The sequence below is a fragment of the Martes martes genome (genome assembly GCF_963455335.1).
Source record: "Martes martes genome assembly, chromosome: 8".
In the NCBI taxonomy this organism is placed as follows: domain Eukaryota; kingdom Metazoa; phylum Chordata; class Mammalia; order Carnivora; family Mustelidae; genus Martes; species Martes martes.
The window spans coordinates 46,997,834-47,020,043 of record NC_137895.1 but is presented as its reverse complement, the minus strand read 5'-3'; the positions used below and the strand labels follow the sequence as shown (position 1 = coordinate 47,020,043).

The 22,210-nt window shown below is 41.8% G+C and overlaps 1 protein-coding gene across 1 annotated transcript in view; it reads left to right on the top strand.

Moving 5' to 3' along the window:
• The window catches only part of MYRFL (myelin regulatory factor like), a 120,383-nt gene that overhangs the window by 79,844 nt on the left and 18,329 nt on the right, over positions 1–22,210 (top strand). Inside the window, exons 13-15 of the mRNA XM_080812201.1 lie at positions 604–713; positions 17,227–17,390; positions 18,258–18,321. Of these exons, the coding sequence (XP_080668327.1) occupies positions 604–713; positions 17,227–17,390; positions 18,258–18,321 (338 nt within the window). The remainder of the gene's footprint in view (positions 1–603; positions 714–17,226; positions 17,391–18,257; positions 18,322–22,210) is intronic.

Sequence of the window (22,210 nt, the reverse complement as noted above, 5' to 3'; positions counted from 1 at the left end):
CAACATTCCCACCCCTACTCCTGCACCCACTGTACTGGTGGAATATTTTGAATACGTTGTTTTTCATTGGAGCCATCTTGCTCATGGAATGAGGGCTCGGGGGCTATGGCAGCTCCAACTGTAAGAGGGGCAGCATTGGGCAGACCTGGGAGAGGGAGAGGTGGCTGAGTAGGCAGGTCTAGGTCCGAGAAGGGACAAAGTGGTATTTGTACTCCAGCCCAGGAATCCTAAAGAAACCGGGACCATTTAGGTGGCAAATCCTCCTGCAGGAAAAGAGGAAATCAAGCTAATGCCCCACTCTTACTTCTATATACAGGGATTTTAAAGTATTTACCCACTCCTCCCAACATTCAGCCCAGAGTCCCAAGGAAAAGTGAAGAAAATGACACCCCTACTTTTAATCCTATAGTGGTTATGGGCTCAAAATTCCTCCTTTGCTTCAAATGTATTATAGATCAAAGCAAAAGCTGAAAAGGGATAATAAGCATCTACTTGCAAAGATGTCCTGGGGGGCTGTCAGCGGTCCATTTTGATGTAGACCTGGGAGGATTTTCTCCAGAAAGCTCTTTTCCTGACTAAACGTGTTGGAGTGTTTGTGTCTAGGGATGATTGCTCAGGAGGTCCGAGAAATCCTGCCTCGGGCCGTCAGAGAGGTTGGTGATGTCACCTGTGAAAATGGAGAGACGCTGCCGAACTTCCTCATGGTCGATAAGGTAACTAGGAATCGCTCTGCCTCTGGAGCTACAACCCCACAGGGGACCCCCTTTCTGTGGCCTCACAATAAACTGAAACCTTCACTAGGAAACAAGAGAGCTTCGCCAAGCTGTGTGGTAATTCGTTTCAGCCGTGCCACCTGGGCATAAGGTACTGGAAAGAAGCCCCCTAAGGAAAAAGAGGAAGGAATGCGCAGCGGTGACCTGGGCAAAGCCCACATACCAGCAGTGCCTGGCATCATGTGGACTAGTGACAATAAGCTGTGACCAGGTTTTTCTTAAAAAATGGAACTAGAACTTCGGAAAGGGCAATTTATTTCACCGAATACAATTTAGGTTATGATGAAAATAGAATGATGAGATTTGGAGAATGACTGAAGATGGAAAGAAGGGGCGATTTTTCTTTGCGAGCAGTTTCTTAACAAAATTGTATGTTCCGCTTTCAGAGGACAATCATAAAGCGGGTCACTTTGGCAAAGATATTCACGAGCCTCCTCATTTTTCCCAAGGGCCTGTCTTCATTCTTTGATATTCAAATCATTCTCTTTTGAAGGAATGTCCCCATCCTTGTAGCCGAGCTCCCCTTCTCAGGGTAAAGGGGTCTCAGGCTGCCATTCCCTTACTTGCTTTGTGTGGGTGACTTGAGTCGGTCTCTGAGATCGTGTTTATTAATTCCGTGAAGTCCTGGGTCCATGGCAAGGTTTGCAGATTCACTCCGCGGCCAAGCTGTACATTGCACTGCTGCATTTGATGCTGGCGGGAAAACTGATTGACATAGGGTTATTACAGTTGTAGGGAGACACATCTGAGTGGAGACTGATTTGTAATTTGTCAGCTCGTGGGGGCAGTGCTTCTCTGACTTCAAAGTGCACATGAATCAGGGGAGGAACTTGCTAAAATCCAGGCAGGCTCTAATTCAGCAAGAACAGGGTGAGACCCAAGAGCTTGCATTTTTAACTAGTGTTGAAATGATGCCAATTTTGCCGATCTTACTGGCACGCAAGCTGCACTTGGAGCTGCAAGGTGGAGGGTCCCTTTCCATATTGGGCCCTTCCTCAGTCTTCTTCCTCTGGGCTCTTGGGCAACAAATCCTTAGCTGATGGAGCGAGGATGGCCTGCTCTGCCCTGGGCTGTGGGGCTACAGTGGCAGAAGTCCGGTTTCTTCCTCCTGCTTCCCACACCCATCTTGAGTAGAAGCAGCTCTTTGGTCTCAGACCTGGGCTATCACTTCCCTTGAGAGATGTAGCATGAGACATCTATTTTTAACAATAAAATAGTGAAGTTTTCCTTAAAATATATTTTAAAATAAATAAAATAAATATATTTCCTTAAAATATAAGATAAGAGATACTCTGAGGTATTCATGAGGTAAGGTCACTGTCACTTTCTGGCATTTTTAGAAGCTTTCTGGGTGAGAGAAGAATCTGGAGGCTTAGCTGTCTGGCTTAGGGCTCAGCCTTAGGTGTGGACCATTAGGCTACCAACGTGGGGCTCTTGGGGTTACTCATTTGGTGGCGGCCATGTCACTTCAGACCGTGACCCTCCCCATAGAACACATGTCTGTGTAGGTAACATCTGCCCAGGGCCTTATGATGATCACTCTGTGGGAAAATATTTAGTTCTCCCCTGGCCCAGGATCTTCCCACTCCCAGTTAAGTTGAATGAGGACAGTCAGGATCATTAGCAGCAGTGGTTCTAAGGACTACCTACCACCTTTACCCGCTGAGAGACTACAACCCAAATTCATTCCCAGGAAGGCCAGGCCAGAGCCCTGGGAAAATAAGGGGTGGATCTTCCCAGTCTAGGCAGCCAGGTTCATTTGTCCTCTGAGAAGCAGTCCCCGCCCAGGCAGCATTCAGGTTATAAGCAGATACAACTGACAGGAAGGAGACTGGAGGGGACAAGTTATGATTCTCTTAACAACAGCATTGTGTAGTGATTCAGTCTATGGAATCACTGGTGATGGAGCCATCACCAAGGCCACACTCATTGACCGAATCTGTAACACTACGAGCGGTGAACACCTCCATGCTCTGAGGCCCGGCTTTCCACTTTGGCTCACTTCTGGGGAGACAAGGAGAGACTTCAATTGCTGGTTTAATCCTCAACATTGTGGGATATCCACTACATTATAAATACTTCACAGAATAGCTCCTTTACTCTCTCTTACTAAGAACATAGGTTATGTGACTCCTGCTGTCTCATGCTCTCGGTTAACTGTACAATAAGCAAGATACACAGAGAGCCTCTTGCTTTCCGGTCTCCCACCCCTTTGTGTGGGCACCACGTTGGCCTTGAGTGCCCCATTCAGGACTGCTTGTTCTTCTTCTTCTTCTTCTTCTTCTTCTTCTTCTTCTTCTTCTTCTTTTTTTTTTTTTAAAAAGACTTCATTTATTTATTTGAGAGAGAGAGAGAGAGAGCATGGTAGGACTCCCCACTGAGCAGGAAGCCCGATGCGGGGCTTGATGCCAGGACCCTGGGATCATGACCTGACCTACCCAGTTGCCCCAAGACTGCTTATTTTAAGGAATGTCTCTAGGACCTCCTGACCACATGTGCTGTAGCAATGGGTGGAGATCAGGTTCAGTAACAGTGCCTCCCTCTATACTCCATTTCTGTTCCACCCAACTCCACTTTTGTATAAACAATTTTTTATTGAAGCTAAAGCACAAACTAGAAATGCACATGAAAATGTTGAAATGTTTCACTTCACGATTGCTATATCTTTTCCACGTGGACTTTGCCACTTTGGGCCCAAATAAGAAACAGAATGGCTAGATCTTTACAGATGGCCCATGTAACCCGCCGTAGCTGGAGATGAGCGATGTTGGCGAAGTTGGTATAAATCAGGTTTCTTTCAGAAGAGATGACTGTGTGAGATAAACTTCCTTTGTCTGGGGTAATTTGCTGCTTCTCATAAACTCCTCATGATCTGTGTGCCCCGGTGAAAGCTCAGCGATGGGAGGTGGCATGAGAGGGCTCCAGGCTGGTCCTGAGAGCCAGGGGACTCAGGGGGGTAAACGCCATAGTCTAACCCTACATGAGACCCCTGGGGCTTTGCCCTTCAGCATGCTCATCTATCTCTTTACTTGGCAACTTTATTTATTTCTGTGATTATTTGGGAGTAGGCTTTTATATTTCTTGAGCTTTATTCTTAGGTGTGCTTGGTGTAAGAAAAATGTACCCAATAAATGTCAGTGTGGCCTTAAACATATTTACAGCTAAGTCTGTATAAAAATGAGGTTCAGTTTGAATAATGTGTGTGTGTGTGTGTATGTGTGTGTGTGTGTGTTTTACGAAATGATGTTATGAGCCACCCTACTACACCTTAGTATGTGGTTGCTTTTTGCTCATTGATTCTCTTTTTCCTGCAACTGGCAGGAATTTTCTGTTCAAATCATGCAAAGATAAGAAGGGCTCCTGTCTTCAAGCAGCTGACAGTCCAAGGGGGGTGGTGAGACAGGACTCAAGAACAGAGCTCTGAGTGACAGCATGACAGGTGCGCTCATGTCTGTGGACACCAGGCAGGGGCTGGCAGATGGAGAGGGAGCGGGGCCTGAGAGACAAGTGAAAGAAGACAGAGGCCGACCTGGGGTGACTAAGAGAGAGGAGCACTGCAGGTGGTCTTTCCATTTTTCTTTTTGCTCCCCCCTGCTATCCAATTAGACGCCCAGTGCTGCCGTCCAGAGTTTGGCCACCTCTCTTGTCTATTATCTTCCCTCCGTATTCTCTTTACCCTTCCCAGTTTTCTCCCTAAAACAGAAACAAAAGGAAACATCTCTGATCATACAATACCCCTTCCCCACCTTTGCCTCTTCGTTGGCTTATTATCACCCCACACCATCGCTTTCAAACTCATTTCCTAACCCTGACACCCACCCGGCCAGCCCCCACACACTTTCCGACTGCAAGGTCTCTGCACACACTGACACCTTGGTTTGCCAGCCCCTCTGCCACCGGCCTCGTTCTCTGTCCTCACGCTCACCAAGTTTGTTTCTGCCTCAGAGCTGTTCCATAGAGAGTTCTTGGCCCTGCAGACTGTCCCTTTAGGTGAGCTTGTCAGTTGGATCTCAGGGCTAAGAACTTCCCCGACCACCTCATCTAGAAAAGTCTCCATATCTCTTGCTTTCACTTTTTTGTAAGATTCAGGGCCACCGAGAGGGTGTGTAGTGCCTTTGCTGTAATTAGAGAGGGGAGCCCCCTGTCTCTGGCAGACCCCACCTGGCCCCTCAGCCAGACCACTGTGCAGGGGACACACTGCAGACTTCTTGGTGACGGCCTGGAGAGTTCTGCCCCCAGCTGGAATGGTCTCACTTGCCTGCTTATTCTTTACGTACTTATTCTTTACTTCCGTGATTCATTGTGTGACCCCAAAAATCTTCTATATTTTTCAAAGCCGTATCTCCAATAGTTTCTTTGTGGTTTCAACCCCAGGGCTTAGAGTACTGGTCCACAAATACTGGCTGAATGAATTAAGGATTCTGTGATGCCTTGATCGATCCTGTCTCTGTACTGGCTCAGGCCTCCCCATACACATCTTTCTAGAGTATTTATCATATTGTGTTGTCATTCTCTTCCTAGTCTGTATCTCTTCCACCAGACGGTGAGCTTCTCAAGTCAGAGAACGTGCTTTGTCAATCCTGCGTTGTTCAGCATGGCATCTGGTACATTGTGGGTTCTCAGTAAGCATGCACTTGAGTTAATGACTGAGTTTCTGGATCTCACTGAAAGGAAGAGAAGTGGTTCCATTCAAATGAGGAAGTCTGACAGAAAAGTGGCTTTCTAGTGGGAAAATGAGTTCAGTTTTGTGTTTGAGGTGTTAGCTGAGTATTCAGATGAAAATGTCCAGAGGCAACTGGGAGAGTGGAAGTTGGGAGGCAGCCGGGCCCCAAGGGAAACTGCAGCCATGGGTGAAGATATTCATTAATGAGGGAAAGATTATGGATGCAGGTCACAGATCAGAAGCCTGTGGCCAAGTCTGGCCTGAAAACTTTTTTTTTTTCCTCATGGTGTTTTAAAATTTTTCAAATTTGTTGCCTATTTTTAAAAATGGGGGGCTCCTCAAATTCTGGGTTTCTGGCTCCCTGGAGCCATCAGATCTGGTCACATGAGGCTGAGGAGTAGCTCCCCAGCAAGGGCTTCCGGGCTCTCCCATCTCTGCTTCCTGTTACCTGCCTGACCTGGAGGCTTTCAGTTCTGACGGAAGGAGAAGCAAGTAGACTCAAAGCAGCAGATTTCTTCCACTTAGGACCGGGAGTGGATCTGGGCAGGCTGAGAAGGTTGGGCTAAAATGGAATACGGAGTAAGCACAGTGTCAAAAATTCAAGTGAGCAGAGAGGATGGATGCGGACATGGGGAAGAAAGGGATGAGATGTAAGAAAATGAATGTTAATAAAATATGATTTTAGCGATTGGAGAATCACTAATAGTACATGGCAAAGCGGTTAAGAGCGTGAATTTTGACATCAGATAAGACTTTGTCCAAAGCTTGGCTCAGCAAGATAATGAGGTCACTTTCAAATTATTTTACTCTTTACAGTTCTCAGTTAAGATAACTTCAGTATGGCAAGTTGAAATTCTACCTTCAACACTTTTCCCCCCACTGAAGCAATTGCTTTTATAAATGATTTTGGTTAACAAAAATTTTTTCTTAAGACCACGGCTTTTAGGTCTATAATACAGTAAAACCTAATAAATGGTTAACTGTTAGTGAATTTTTTTCCAGATGTCACTCAGAGATGCTAATGTCTCAGGTGCCTTTGAAATGATTTGTGTCTTTTTTAATAGAATGACACATACTCTGTTTTATTCAGAAAAATGGAGTGGTAGAAGATTTATATGTTTGAGTTCATATGGCTAGCCGAGAAACTAAATGGAGGTATTTAATTATTTATTTATTTATTTTTGAATTTTCAAAATTTGAATATAGTTGACACACAATGATACATTAGTTTCAGGGGTACAGTAAGGGATTCAACACGTTTCTACGTCATGCCACACTCACCACAAGTATAGCTCCCATCTGACACCATACAACCTTATTACCACACCACGGACGCTGTTCCTCATGTTGTGCCTTTTATCCCTGTGACTTCTTCATTCCATAACTGGAAGCTTGCATCTCCCACTCCCCTTCACCCAAAACGGGGGATTTTAAACATCCTGCTCATCAGTTGGTTTAGAAGTCCAGTCTTGGGATGTCTGGGTGGCTCAGTTGGTTAAGTGTGTGCCTTTGGCTCAGGTCGTGATCCCAGGGTCCCAGGATCGAGTCCCACATCGGGTTCCTTGGTCAGCGGGGCGCCTGCTTCTCCCTCTGCCTACTGCTCCCCCTGCTTGTGCTCTCTCTGACAAATAAAGAAATAAAATCTTAAAAAAAAAAAAGTCCAGTCTTTTCTCATCAAGGGTGGTAGCAGAACTCATTTATTGCTTGTGGTAGTAAGTTTCCTGTAGGGGGAAAGCTTTCTCTGTTGGACTCACATGATTGATTTGACTCCGAGCTCGATGATTCATTTTAGAGCTAATATGTTCTTAAAACCAACCCTGGCTGTATGAACAACTGATTACCTGTTCGTAAGCCATCTTCTTCATTCCTAGGGGCTCCTCATACTGGAAGCAGGGAGAAAATCCTTTTTTTTCTGGTAAACATTTTAGAGAGAAATATGGTAATTTATTGTTTTCTTGGAAAATTTCTTTTTGTAGTTACAGCTTCTTTTAAAAAGTTATTGCTCATTTCTTTTTCTATGTGTTAAAAGTTCAGAAGTAACACAGGTAAAAGCAATGGATTACTAGGGTGGTAACTAGTAAAAGTTTATTGTGCACACAAAAAAGACAGTTTGCCAACTGAAACAAAAACATGGAATAAGGCCATTTAGGAAACAGCTTGTAGAGAGAGAAAGCAGTGCCTATTTATTCTTCACTGTGATTGGTTATAGTATTAGAATTTTCTTAAGTGATAGGGAACTGGTCAGTGGTTCCTTCTTATCAACCTTGGGAAACAGTTCAGGTCTTGCTTATGATTTCCAGAGGCATAAGCAAGAGATGATGTAGGTCAAGTCAGTTGTGCAAAATGAGTTAGGTTAAGCTTTGTTTATATGACTAAACTAGTTTTGTCTGCTTAGGGAATTTTCAGGGCTGGTCTCCATTTGTTTTTAATTTTAACACATGCATTTAAACAGGATGGAAGGATGGATGGATGGAGCTAATTGTGGAATTTAAGTGATAGGTATATGGGCATTTACTGTACAATTTTTAAAACTTTTCTGTATGCTTGGAAATTTCTGTAATAAAATGTTGGGAAAAGAAGGCATTGTCCCAGACTCCTTAAACTGCAATTTAAATACTATGGCAGCAGGTGGTGACAGTACTTTGAAGATCAGGTAGGCCCGTTTATTCAAGCCACTGACTTAACATCTAGAAGTTTATACTTCATTTACCAAGGTGTAACTCAGCAGTCTGCTTTTCTGGGTTAGGGAATCTATTTTTTTAAATCCATATCAAGGCCTGGACAAAGTTCTAGAGCCGGGTTTATTCAAAGCCCAAATAATTGCCAGGAACATCCATTGGCTAAAGATGGTTTTTCTTCCTTGGCAGTCATCCTTGTGAGGCTCCATTACAGGTTGTTGTATTCCCATGATTTTATTATAGGGGAAGACTTTTTTTTAAAGAAGATTTTATTTATTTATTTGAGAGAGAGAGGGAGGAGAGGGAGGCACAGAGGGTGAGGGAGAAGGGAGAAGCAGACTCCCCACTGAGCAGGAAGCCAGACATGGGGCTCAATCCCAGGACCCCTGGGACCCCAGGGACCTCCGGGACCATGACCTGAGCCCAAGGCAGACGCTTAACCAACTGAGCCACCCAGGCACCCTCCCTGATTTTATTATAAAGCATTAGTCCATGCAACACCAGATGCCACCAGGAGACTCTCACTGCGGAAGAAATAAGAGCCTGTTTCAACTTCTCCTGGCTTTCTTTGCGATCAGGCTGGGTTCGCCTTATTTAGTGTTGTTAGATAGGGGACAAGTTGCAGTTCCCAGACAGAGGAGAGGTCAGCTTGGCTGTCTGGCTGCTCCCGTCACAGGCTCCTTTAGGACCAGAACTGCAAGGGAGCCTGGAGCTTGCAGTCTGCGTGCTGCAGGGCTTGTCTGGGAGGTGAGGAGGCCCTGAAGGAACTTCTATCTATTTCCTGAGCCAAACCCTCCCAGAGTTGCAAAGGACCTGATCAGAGTGGAAACCAGTTTGCTGGGTACAGTCAAACCAGCTCCCCATCCCCAGCCGCCCTGAGGGTGGGAAACACTAGTATTGCTTTGTTTAATTCACCCAAATTTCCATGGACATTTCCTAATATGGAAGTGGAATTTGGACCTCGGTCTTTTTGCTTTTCTGAGAGCGGCCTCAGATAAAAGAATACACTAGAAGTTTGGCCACTGTCTTCATTTCACTAGAGAGCAGTGCTGTGGCCTCCCAATGCTTCATGACAGGAACTGTCCCTACAGGAACGTTCCCTCACGTAATACACACTGAGTTCCTGCTCTGTGCTGGCAAACTGACTACGGACAAGATGTGTCCCTGGGTGTTCCTCACGTGGGTGGGTACGACACAGAGCGGAAGGCAAGTGGGAGGTGGGGGAGACAGGTGGTTCAGGTAGAGGGAGCAGCCTGTCCGCGCTAGCTCCAGAAATCAGAGAAAGCTTGAGATGTTTGGCAAAGGGCAAATGGTTCAATGAGATTAGAGCGCAGCGCCTACGGTGAAGGACAAGGCTCAGGTAAGGCACACGCTCTAAGCTCATAGTAGCCCTGATTTCATGATGTTTCCTGTTGTTTCCATGTGCGTGGATACTTGCTGAAATGCTCCACATGTCCTTCAGAAAAGATGTCACGCTGTCCATTTGTACCTTCACCCCAAAGCAAGTCATAAATGGGTGCAAGATTCTCGTGTGATTTGAAGCAGTCTCTATTTTCTACTCCCCGCCCACCCTCTCCCCCCCCCCCACCCCCCCGAGTCTCATGAGCAGTTTTTGGTGGCAAGAGGTCTGATAATTTTTGCATCACAATCATAAAGCTACATTTCAGCTGAGATTGTTGGTCTCACTTTGCCTGGTTAATAATAACTGGACAGGGTTGAATAGTTGAATTAAGTTCAATTATAAAATAGTTATTAAACAACAGTGGGTATTAGGTGCGGAAGCTTTTCAAAATGTCTCAGCTTACGCCCATCTGAGTTCTAATGCATACAGACCTTTACATGGGACTTGGGTGAGCATATTTGAACAAAGTTTCCCTGGCATCCAGTTGCATGTTCATGGTTCAAGTAAACTCACTGAGACCTTATCACTTGCATAGAAAGAAACGCTTTCAGAAAGTTCTGGATTACGTTTTTGAACATATTTATACTGGCTTCAGTATGGTGTGAGAGGACAGAAGTCAGAAGTATTTTAGTCAGAGTCGATCCTTATAATGTAATGTCCTAGGAATTTATTTTGTGGTCATTTTCCATTGGATCCATAAAGTCAAGGCCATGATTATAACCGGGAAGACAGTAGTAAATTTCCTCGCTACCTTTATTTCCTCTTAAATAGGAAAACACATGAATTATCTTCTTGCCTATTGGATGTACCTGCAAGATATATGGTGCCAACAAATTTGAGTTGGAGAAATCAGAGCTGGCTTGTCATTATTTAGAAGTAACTGGACAATCACTGCCAATTGCTCATATCTCATGAGGCAGCATTAAAAGTCCTGTGGGATAGATATTGCAGAATGAACTTAACCCTGCTTTAGACGGGACTTAAGTATCATTCTCCATGGTCTGCTTTTGTTTGAGCTAAATCACAAATTCATGTTATCAGGTAAGCATTAAAAAAAGAAGAAGCTGGTCACCAAGAAAAATAAAAAACAATATTAGGTATGGTAGCACCAGTGAGGATCGGGAAATGTGGGTGGATTTAGGAGATTTGGGAGACTGAACAGGTGGCAGGGCACAGCAGATGGCCCCTGGGCGAGGCGAGGGGGAGGGGTCAGGTGATGGCTGGGAATCTGCTGGGGACCGCTGCTTGGACATGACAGCCAGTTATAATAATAGTATAAGGCTTTCCACAATGTAAACAAAGCAAAAGGTGGTGTGACATTTACTGTGATTTAGAACCATAGAATGTTATTCTTGTCTTCATGATTTCTGCTTTATTTTTATTAAAACAAATTTAGAAGTAATGCAATATTTGTACCAGAATTAGAAAATTTTAAAGAGCTTTTGTCAGGAGATTGGTGTTTTATTTTTTCTGATTTATTTATTTATTAACATTTTAATAAGGAATTTGGAATATACATAAATTAGAATAATAGTGAAACCCATGTGTATTCTTCACCCAGATTCGACAAATTTTTTGTGTCCTATCTTACTTTATTCAAATCTCCCACCAATTATCCTTCCTTACCAATTGCATTTTTTTTGGCTTTAGTGAGATATAAGTTTAAGGCATATGACATGACGACACATACATATTTCAAAATGATTACTACAGCGAGGTTAGTTAACACAACCATCAGCCACATAATTACCTTTTGTGTGTGTGTGGTGAGAACATTTGAAATCAACTCTCTTAGCGACTTACGAGTATTAACGCAATATTGTTGTTGTTTTTTTTTTTTTTTAAGATTCTTCTTTTTATTTATTTGGCAGACAGAGATCACAAATAGGCAGAGAGGCAGGCAGAGAGAGAGGAAGGAGGCTCCCCGCTGAGCAGAGAGCCCGATGCGGGGCTTGATCCCAGGACCCTGAGATCATGACCTGAGCCAAAGGCAGAGGCTTTAATCCACTGAGCCACCCAGGTGCCCCTTAACGCAATATTGTTAACTATAGTCATCAGGCAGTACATCAGATCCTCAGGACTTATCCATCTCAAACCGAGTTTGTACCTTTTGATAAACATCTCCTCATTCCACTCCCTGCCACCCATCTCTCAGTCTTTGGCAACCACCATTCTACTCTCTGTTTCTCTGAGTTTGGCTTTTTTAGTTTCCACATATAAGTGATAGCACAGTCTTTCCATGTCTCACTTATGTCACTTGGCATATTGCCCTCAATTCCATCCAAGCTGTCACAAATGGCAGGATTACCTTCTTTATTATAGCTGAATAATAGTCCGTGTGTGTGTGTGTGTGTGTGTGTGTGTGTCCCATTGTCTTTATCCATTCATCTATCAACGGATACTTAGATTGTTTCCATACCTTGGCTATTGTGAATTATGCTGCAATGAGCATAGGGCTGCAGGTACCTCTTAGAGATGGTGATTTCGTGTCCTTTGGACATACACCCAGACATTTTGGGGGGATCTCCATACTGTTTTTCATAGTGCCTATACCAATTGACACTTCTACCAACAGTGTACAAGTGTTCCCTTTTCCCCATACCCTCGCCAACACTTGTTCTCTTTTTCCTGCCTTTGTAAAAGTAGTCATCCTAACATGAATGTGACGATATCTCACTGTAGTTTTGATTTGCATTTCCCCGATGATTAGTGGCATTGAGCATCCTTTCATGTACCTTTTGGCCATTTGTATGTCTTCTTTGGAAAAATGTTTATTCATGTCCTCTGACCATTTTAATTCAATTATTTGTGTTTTGCTATTGAGTTGTGTGAGTTCCTTATATATTTTGAATATTAATCCCTTATCAGATAGATGGTTTGTAAATATTATCTTCTAATCTTTAGGTGGCCTTTTAATTTTGTTGCTTGTTTCTTTTGCTGTATGAAAACTCTTGAGTTTGATGTAGTCCCACTTGTTTATGTTTGCTTTTGTTGCTTGTGCTTTTGGTGTCTTATCCAAAAAAATGGTTCTCAGACCAATGTCAAGAAATTTCTTCCCTATGTTTTCTTCTAAGAGTTTTATGATCTTAGGTCCACATTTAAGCCTTTAATCTATTTGGAGTTAATTTTTGTGGGAGGTGTAAAGTAGAAGTCCATTTCATACTTTTGCATGTGACTATTCAGTTTTCCCAACTCTGTTAAAGAAACTATCTTTTCCTCACTAAGTACTCTTGGCTCCCATGTCACATTTTAGTTGGCCATATATGCATGGGTTTATTTCTGGGCTCTCAAATCTATTCCATCAGTTTCTATGTCTATACTTATGCTAGTACTCTTCTGATTACTATAGCTTTATTGAAATCAGGAGGTATGATGCCTCCAGCTATGTTCTTTCTCAGGGTTGCTTTGGGTATTAGGGTTCTTTTGTGGTTCCATACAAATTTTAGGATTTTTTTTTCTGTTTTTTATGAAAGATGCCATTAGAATTTTGATAGGGATTACGTTGGATCTATAGATGGCTTTGAATAGTATGGACATTTTAACAATATTAATTGTTCTGATCCAAGAACATAGGATATCTTTCCATGTATTTGTGTCATCTGTTTCTTTCATCAATGTCTCATAATTTTCAATGTGCAGATCTTTCACCCCCTGGATAAATTTATTCCTAAGTGTTTATTGGTTTTGATGCTATAGTAAATGGGATTCTTCCTTTCTTTTTCAAATAGTTTATTGTTAGTGTATAGAAATGCAACTAATTTTTGCATATTGATTATGTATCCTGCAACTTCACTAAATTTATTAATTCTAACTGTTTTTGGTTGACTCTTAAGGACTTTCTGTATATAAGATCATATCATCTGCAACAGATAGTTTGCTTTTTCCTTTCCAATTTGGATAACTTTTATTTATTTTTCTTATCTAATTTCTTTGTCTAGGACTTCCAGTATTATGTTGCATAGAAATGGGGGTCAGTGAGCTTCCTTGTCTTACTCCTGATCTTAGAAGGAAAACTTTCTGCTTCTCCTCCTTGAGTATAATGTTAGGTATGGACTTATCATATAGGGCTTTTATCATGCTGAGGTATAGTCCATCTATAGTTTGTTGAGAGTTTTTTTCATGAAAAGATGCTGAATTTTGTCTAATGCTTTTCTACATCTGTTGAGATGATCACATGATTTTATTAATGTGGTGTAACACATTGATTGATTTGTATATGTTGAACCATTTTTGTATCCCAGTAATAAATCTCACTTAATCATCATGTATGACCCTTTACTTATCAGAGATACTTATCAGAGATAATTGCCTGCAATTATCTTTTTTTGTAGTATATTTATCTGACCTTGGTATCAGGATGATGTTGGCCTTTTAAAATGAGTTTAGAAGTGTTCCCTCCTCTTCAGTTTTTTTGGGAGAGTTTGAAGAGTATTTGTATATATTATTCTTTAAACATTTGGTAGAATTCCCCAATGAAGCCGTCTGGTTCTGGACTTTAATTTGTTGGGATGTTTTTGATTATTGATTCAATCTCTTTTTTTTTAATTGGCTTTTTAGATTTTCTATTTTTTCATAATTCAGTCTTAGTTGGTTGTATGTTTCTAGGAATATCCAAAACTGTTCATAGTAGTTTCTTAGGATCCTTAGTATTTTTGTGGTATCAGTTGTAATGTCACCTCTCTTTTCTGATTTTATTTATTTGAGTCTTCTTTCTTTATGTTTCTTAATCTAGCTAAAGTTTTGTCAATTTTGTTTATCTTTTCAAAAAATTAGCTCTTAGTTTTGTTGACTTTTTCGTAGTATTTCTGGGTCTGTTTCATTTATTTCTGCTCTGATCTTTGTTATTTCTTTCCTTCTACTGCCTTTCATCTGAGTTTCTGCTTCTTTTTATAGCTCCTTGAGGTGTAAAGTTAGATTGTTTATTTGAGATATTTCTTTTTTCTTCTAATGTGGGTGTTTATTGCTATAAAATTCCTTAGAACTACTTTTGCTGGGACGCCTGGGTGGCTCAGTAGATTAAACAGCTGCTTTCAGCTCAGGTCATGAACCCAGGGTTCTGGGATCAAGTCCCACATCAGGCTCCTTGCTCAGTGGGGAGTCTGCTCCTCTCTCTGCCTGCTTCTCCCTCTGCCTATATATCTCTCTCTCTCTCCTTCTTTTTCTCTCTCTGAAAAATAAACAAAATCTTTAAAGAAAAAAACATGACTACTTTTGCTATATCCCATAAGTTTTATTATATTGCATTTCCATTTTTATTTGTTTCAAGATATTTTTTATTTCCTTTTGGTTTCCTCTTTAGCTCATTAGTTTTGCAAGCGTGTATTGTTTAATTTCCACTACTCATGAATTTTCAAGTTTTCCTCCTGTTATGAATTTCTAGTTTCATCACCATTGTGGCCAGAAAAGATACTTGGTGCGATTTTAATCTTACTAAATTTGCAAGGTTTGTTTTGTGACCTAACATATAATCTAGCCTTGAGAATGTTCTGTATGCATTTGAGAAGACTGTGTATTCTCCTCTGTTGGGTGGGATTTCTGATATGTCTTTTAGGTCATTTGGTCTAAGGCATAGTTCTAGTTCAGTGTTTCCTTACTGATTTCCTGACTGGGTAAGCTATCTGTCGTTGAAAGCAAAATACTAAAGTCCCCTACTATTATTATATTCTTCTATTTCTTCCTTCAGGTCTGTTAGTATTTGCTTAATATTAGGTTCTCCGATGTTGGATCTCTTTCTCTCTTTCTCTCTCTCTCTCACTGGAGATAGATATACAGATATAGAGTATAGAAATATATAGATTTACAAGTGTTATAGTCTGATGCATATCCCCCTTACCAGGTTGAATTGGCCCCTTTATCAGCATATGACCTTCTTTGTCTCTTGTCACTGTTTTTGACTTAAATTTTATTTTATCTGACATAAGTATAGCTACCCCTGCTCTCTTTTGGTTTCCATTTGCATGGAGTATCTTTTTGCATTTCTTTAGATGTGTATGCCCTTAAAGCTGGTGTGAATCTCTAGAAGGGAGCAGCATATAGCAGCATTTTTTTTTAAATTCGTTCACACCCTCTGTGATTTTTTTATTGGAGAATTTAATCCATTTATATTTAAAGTAATTATTAATTGGTGAGGACTTATTAATGCCATCTTATTGTTTTTTGGCTCTTCCCTTTTTCCTTTCTTCCTCTTTTGCTATGTTCCTTTGTGAACTGATTTTCTGTAGTGGTATGCTCTGACTCCCTTCTCTTTATCTTTTGTAGGTTTTTGCTTTGTGGTTACATGAAGCTTACATAAAATATCTTATTGCTTATTTTAGGCTGATAACAACTGAATTTTGATCATATACAAAAACTCTACCCTCTTACTTACATCTCCATGTTTTATGTTTTTGATGTCATAATACACCTCTCTGTATGTGTGTACTATTAACCAATTACTACAGTTACAGTTATTTTTAGTACTTCTGTCCTTTAATTTTTCTAATTGAATTAAGTGATTTATAAACCATCATATTGGAGTAGCAGAATGTCCTGGAATTGACTGTGTATTTAGCTTTACTGGTGTGTTTTATACCAGTGTGCAGGTCTTTAAACTCCATAAATTGAGACTTAAGTTTGTAATGTTCAGCTTCTGAGTCCTTTCTGAGTGGTTGCTATACAGTGTGTGAAACCCTTAAAGCATCACGAGAATCTCAAAGACACACAGCCCCGACTTTGATCCTCCAACTACAAAACGATCTTTTTCTTTTGGCCTTGAGCTCATCATTTTACAAGAGTGGACCAGCCTCTATGAGCCCCAAAGAATTCTGTGGCATTCAGAACTTGTAAACAGAAAGGGGGAGAAGAGGGAAGGTCACAGGATCAGGATGTGAGTTGATGAGAGCTTTCCAGTGTTTTTGTTATGGCTGAGAGAGACACACATGTTTCCATGACAACTGAAGTGTGTGGGTGGGAGAAGGGATGGCTGGCACACTCTGGCTGTGGTTGATTTCCCTTTCTTGCTCTTTCTGGTGTGTTGGTGGCCTTCTCTGAGCAGATAGAATTAAGTGTTGTTGTTTTCAATTTTGTTTGGGAGTTAGGCTAAAATAGAATTTGTACATGGTAGCTCATGGGATGTTAAAGCAGAAATTAACACGTCAAGAATTATCTTCTTGTTTATAGATGAAGATAATGAAGCCCAGACAGCTGGTTCTGTTCAGCGTGGGGTCTCACATCTAATAAGTGGCAGAACTCAGAGAAAAGCTCAGGTCTTCATTTCTTTCTCCTTCACCTGAGCAATTCGATACACATTTTACCAGGAAGAACTAGAATAGTTTCTTACGAGGATTTAGTGATGCACACACAAATCAACATTCCAAAGCCTGTTCTGACTTTCTCTTTATGAGTTTTAAGTATAGTATAATGGCCATATGAAATAAATCTTCAGATTCCAAACTTGACAATGTCCTTCAGCTCCATTCTCTTTTTGGATTACAAGGACATATTTCTATTTTATTGCAAATTGAACATAAGCAGCTTTACTACACAGCCAGCAGTTTAGCAAGATCATTTTAAGTTGCAACCCTCTCCGGTTTTATCTTGAATGAACTTGAGGTTTCTGTGTGTATAATCATTTTCAGTGGTACATTTCACCTGTCTTCGAATGGACTGTGGCCAGTTCCCTGGTGGTCTCACGCTGTGGATTTACACCCTCTGTGCTGTTTTCATTTCTAGGACCAGATCTTTATGGAAAATGTGGGTGCAGTGAAGCAGCTCTGCAAACTAACCCACAACCTTGAAGAAAGGATAGAGGAGTTAGAAATATGGAACAGAAAGCTGGCCCGGCTGAAGCGGCTCAGTAGTTGCAAGTCCTCAGCCAGCGAAGCAAGCTCCATCAGGTACATCCCCAAGTACCACGGGCACAGGAGTTGGGAGGACGGAGAGAATGGGGCCTCTCCATAACTAGTCCAATGACATGGTCTTTCATCACTCTCTGATGCTGCCATCCCTCCTCTCTTTCTTTTTAAGATTTTTTTCGTTATTTGACAGAGGGAGAGCGAGCACAAGTAGGCAGAGCAGCGGGCAGAGGGAGAGGGAGAAGCAGGCTCCTCGCTGAGCAGGGAGCCCCATGCAGGACTCTATCCCAAGACCCTGGAATCATGACCTGAGCTGAAGGCAGCTGCTTAACTGTCGGAGCCACCCAGGCACCACCCCTCCCCCCCTTTAAAAATGTTTTGGAACACAATTGTCTTATGTGGTAATTTTCTTATTTTTTCTGTTGCTGCTTTAAAAAGAAAACAAAACATGAAGTAGCTGTTTAAGAGCAAAGTATTATATGAAATGTTACATTTTAGCAGGAACGACTTCTCCTTTAAGGGGGAGAAGGAGCCTTTTCTAAATTTAGAAAATCATGTTTCCTTCTCAAGGAAAACACTTCTAGTTTTTTTTTTTTTTTTCTTTTTCCCCATTACTTAAGGAGGTAAATGCACATTTCCTGGGGTCTAATTATGAGAAAAAAGAAATAGAAGGTTTAATGCATTCATTTATGCTTACTAAGGTTCTTTTTCACAAAAGGAACTCTCAATTGCCTTGACTTTTCCTTTTTTAAAAATTAGCACTGTTTTACAAAAAAAAAAAGAAAGAAAGAAAAAAAAAAAGAAAGAAAGTCATACTGCTGTGTTAGTGGCAGCCTGGGCTTTTGTTTTATAACTCCCAGAGAGGCATTTGAATAGTAATTAACATTCTCTCTCTCTCTTTTTTTAAAGCAAATTTAGCAGAGCTCTTAGTGCGTCTTCTCCAAGAAGGGCCATTCCCAAAAAAACCAACAAGGTAAATAGACTTAAATTTGTAATGAATAATGATGATGTTTTTTCTATACTCCCCCAAAGTCTTTAGAGAAATTGATCAAAAATGCTTTTCTTCATTTATTTGCTGATAGACTCCCTACTTTGCATCCTTATGCACTTTAGGTTTTTTTTTTTTTTTTTTTTAAGATTTTATTGATTTGAGAGAAAGAGAGACAGAGCATGAGCAGTGCATAGAAGGAGAGGGGTTGAGCAGGGCTCAATCCCAGGACCCCGAGATCATGACCTGAGCTGAAGGCAGACGCCCTTGCACTACCCCTTTAATAGACACTAAGTGTTTTTTCACAAAGATATTTAGAGAAAGGAGAGCAGAACATGCTCATTTCAGAAATACTATTCTGCCAGCTTTTGTTTATACTGTCGCCCCCACCCCCCAAGTGAAATTCATCAGCCTCCACATGCACTTGGCCCTGGGCTGCAAGTTCTGTGTGAATGCCTTAACTTCATCTAATTCCTTATCATGGCTTCAGAAGTCCCCCAGAGACTTCCGTTACTCCCCCAAATCCCTCTTTTCCCTTTGATATTTAGTACTATTCGTGCAAATGGGTAAATAGGTGTTCACTTTCTTGTAAGAGTAAAGTGTTTCAGTTTTATTAATGAATAAAGAGAACTTTTCTCAAACAGGTTAACATTGACAGTAAATGTACAGTAAAAGCTGGAGGTTAATCATGTAATAATTTGAAGTATGCCCTCTCCAGAGCAGAGAAGTGTGAGTGGGGGAGAAGCTGCAGTATTCCCGTTCTAGCTGCAGTTCACAGAGAGCTGGGAGACTCTGCTTGCTCCCTCTGACCCACCCGTGCTGCGCAGCTGGCCCTTCCCAGGAGCAGAGTCATGACCTTCATCTATATCCTGTTAAGGGCTGACCTGGTGTGTGGGCCATTGGCCCCTTTTATCTCTACTCATGTTATACCGCACTGACCTATTCTAAAAGGATTCAGGAAGAGTTTAATATTCTACTAAAAACCGCTAAAATGTTCTGTTGCTGACAAGCTACTTGGTATACCAAGAAACGTAAATATATGGATAAATATGTATGTAGACGTGTCCTTGGCCAAGTTACTTAATTGCATTGAGAAATAAAGATAATAATAATATCTACCTTGCAAACATTAGTCATGGGATTAAATAAGGGGAAGCCCTTAGCCACAGTGCCCAGCACAGAGCAGTTTGCTCGATAAACACAGACTATTAAAAATATTGTGTAAGAAAGGTGCCCTTTGCACTAACAGTTTGCAGTGGGATGGAGGGAGCGGTACCTACATCCCTGGAGGCCCCGATCGATGACGTTGGGTCACATGCAACCTCTAGCTCTCACTTGGTACCCAGGGAATCTCTTTATTTTGCAGTTATCTCAGAATATTAACTAGAATGTGTCATTTATGAGAACAGGCCCTGTGTCTGCCAGTCCTTGGGGATGCAGAATGAGGAAGGCAGACATAGGGGTTCCCTTGGTATGCCGTGAAAACCTTCTGAATGATAACAATAATATCTAAGTTGTAGAGTGTTTTCTTGCTTTACGGACAGAAAAAGTGAGGCAGCCTAGCCCAGTGGTTAGGAGCACGGATTCTGGAGCCAAATGTCTTTTGGTTTAAATCCTGGCTCTGTGACTTACTAGCAGTGTGATCTTGCATAAGGAACTGAACCTTCATTTTTTCCCCTTCTCCGTAAATTGGGGCACCTGGCTCATAGGTTTGTTGTTGTTTTTTTAAGATTTTGTTTATTTATTTGACAGAGAGATCACAAGTAGGCAGAGAGGCAGGGAGAGAGAGGGGGGGAAGCAGGCTCCCTGCTGAGCAGAAAGCCCGATGTGGGGCTCAATCCCAGGACCCTGAGACCATGACCTGAGCCGAAGGCAGAGGCTTTAACCCACTGAGCAACCCAGGCGCCCCGCTCATAAGGTTGTTAAGAATTATCATGAGGGCTAAGTAAATTTTTATATATAAAGCACTCAGAAGAGAATATGGCACATAATAAGTTCTGTATAAGCCTTCACTCCTTTCTTTTCTTTTCCTTTTTCTGTTTTTTTAATTTAGTAGGCTCCATGTCCAGCGTGAAGCCCAATGCAGGGTTTGAACTCACGATCGAGATTGAGACTGAGCTGAGATCAAGAGTCGGAGGCTTAACTGACTGAGCCACCTAAGCACCCCAAGTGTTCACTCTTATTAGCATTTTCAATCCCACTATTTGAGTGGTTCTCATACTTTGGCATGTTATCAGAGTGTTCCAGGGAGCTGGAGAAAGTAGAAGGAATGGGGATGTTTTGCTTCCCCTGTGGTGTCTTTGCAGGAGGTCTTGGCTAATTCCCATAGGTTCACTTTCCCTTCATGACACCAACCCCTAGGTATCCTCTGTTCCTCAGAGCCTCTGTGATCCTTAGGTCATTGAAACATTGTGTGTGGGTGGAGTGTGCTACTCTTGGGTTGGGTGGGTATGTTAATGAGCAAAGTGCTGGGAGCTGGCTGGGAGCAACTGGTGGGCCTTACCAGATGGTAAGAAATCTGGCTGGGCCTCGCCGCAACTTCCACACAGCTGCCGATGGTAATACTTGTTCTGGAGGAAGATTGAGGTCTCCTGTGTAGCTCTCACCCGATCTAGCGTTCCTCTTCCTTTCTTCTCTTTCTCTACCTCCAAGAGATAGATGGGTGACCCCTGCTGTGTGTTGGTGGTTGGGATGAGGTAGGAAGACCTTCAGGCCTTTGCACGGAATTTTCTAGGGCCCTTTGGTTTTTAATAAATTCCAAAGTAATTCTCATGCGGACCTGAATTGGAGAACCATTTCATGATTGGTTGGCCCACCCCATAACTGAAATGTTGGCAGGTATTATTTTATCATTCCTATTTTATTGATGAGGGAAATGAGGATCAAGGACATTTAGATGACTTGTTCAGCACCTGGCTCCAAGCCTCACTCCAGGTCTCAGGTCATTTCCCTACACTAGGTCAAAGGGTTTGAAGCAAATGCATGGAGATTTAAAACAACCCAGCAGCTGTGGGGAGGAGGTTAGAGGGGCAGCTCTTATCCTGAGATTAATGCTATTTAAGTACAACTGATTCAACAATTTCATTGAGTCCCTTCTCTGCCCAGCACATTATTAGACCCTCCTCTGCACGGTTCCAGTGAGATATAAGAATGGTATAAACTATTCCCTTCTTGCTATTCAGAATGGCTTCCAGCTGCCCTTATGGGTGACTCAGTTATAAGAGCCCTACGGGTTTACATATAGGCTAAAAACTTATATGACTAACCCCACCCCAAACCCCAGTATAACGTTGAGGAACATTTTATTTACTCAGATAACCTGCCCAAGAAATTCAAATAAAGACCAATTTTAAACCATTTCTTAACTACCACCATCCTCCCATTCTCTTCCAACAAAAAGCACAATTCTAGCCTGTATTCTGCAGGTGGAAACAAAGAGAACACTCCCTATTGCATTCGTAGGGAAGCTGCTATTTCAGGGGTACCTTATTAAAGTGGACAGAAAACCCCTCCTATCTTTTCAGCCAGATTCACCACCAATTACACAGCTGTCTACTCTGTCGTTCTTGGCCCATTCCTCATATGCAAGTTTTTATGCCAGTATGTATCAGTCTTACAGGTTTGCCTCAGTGGCTTCATAGAGACTATAACTTACTCATTATTAGAGTCCCTATAGTGTTATACGTAGCAGTGCTTAATGAATATTTGTTGAATGGGGATAAGAATCAGTAAGACCCAGGCTCAGAACGGTCCTTAAAAATAGGCAGCAGAATTGAGTACCAATGTGGATGATTTAAAGAGTACTTTTTATCATGGATTGTAAAAGTCTTTTCCATGATGTGTCATGATGCCTGAAATTCTTCCACTGGAATTT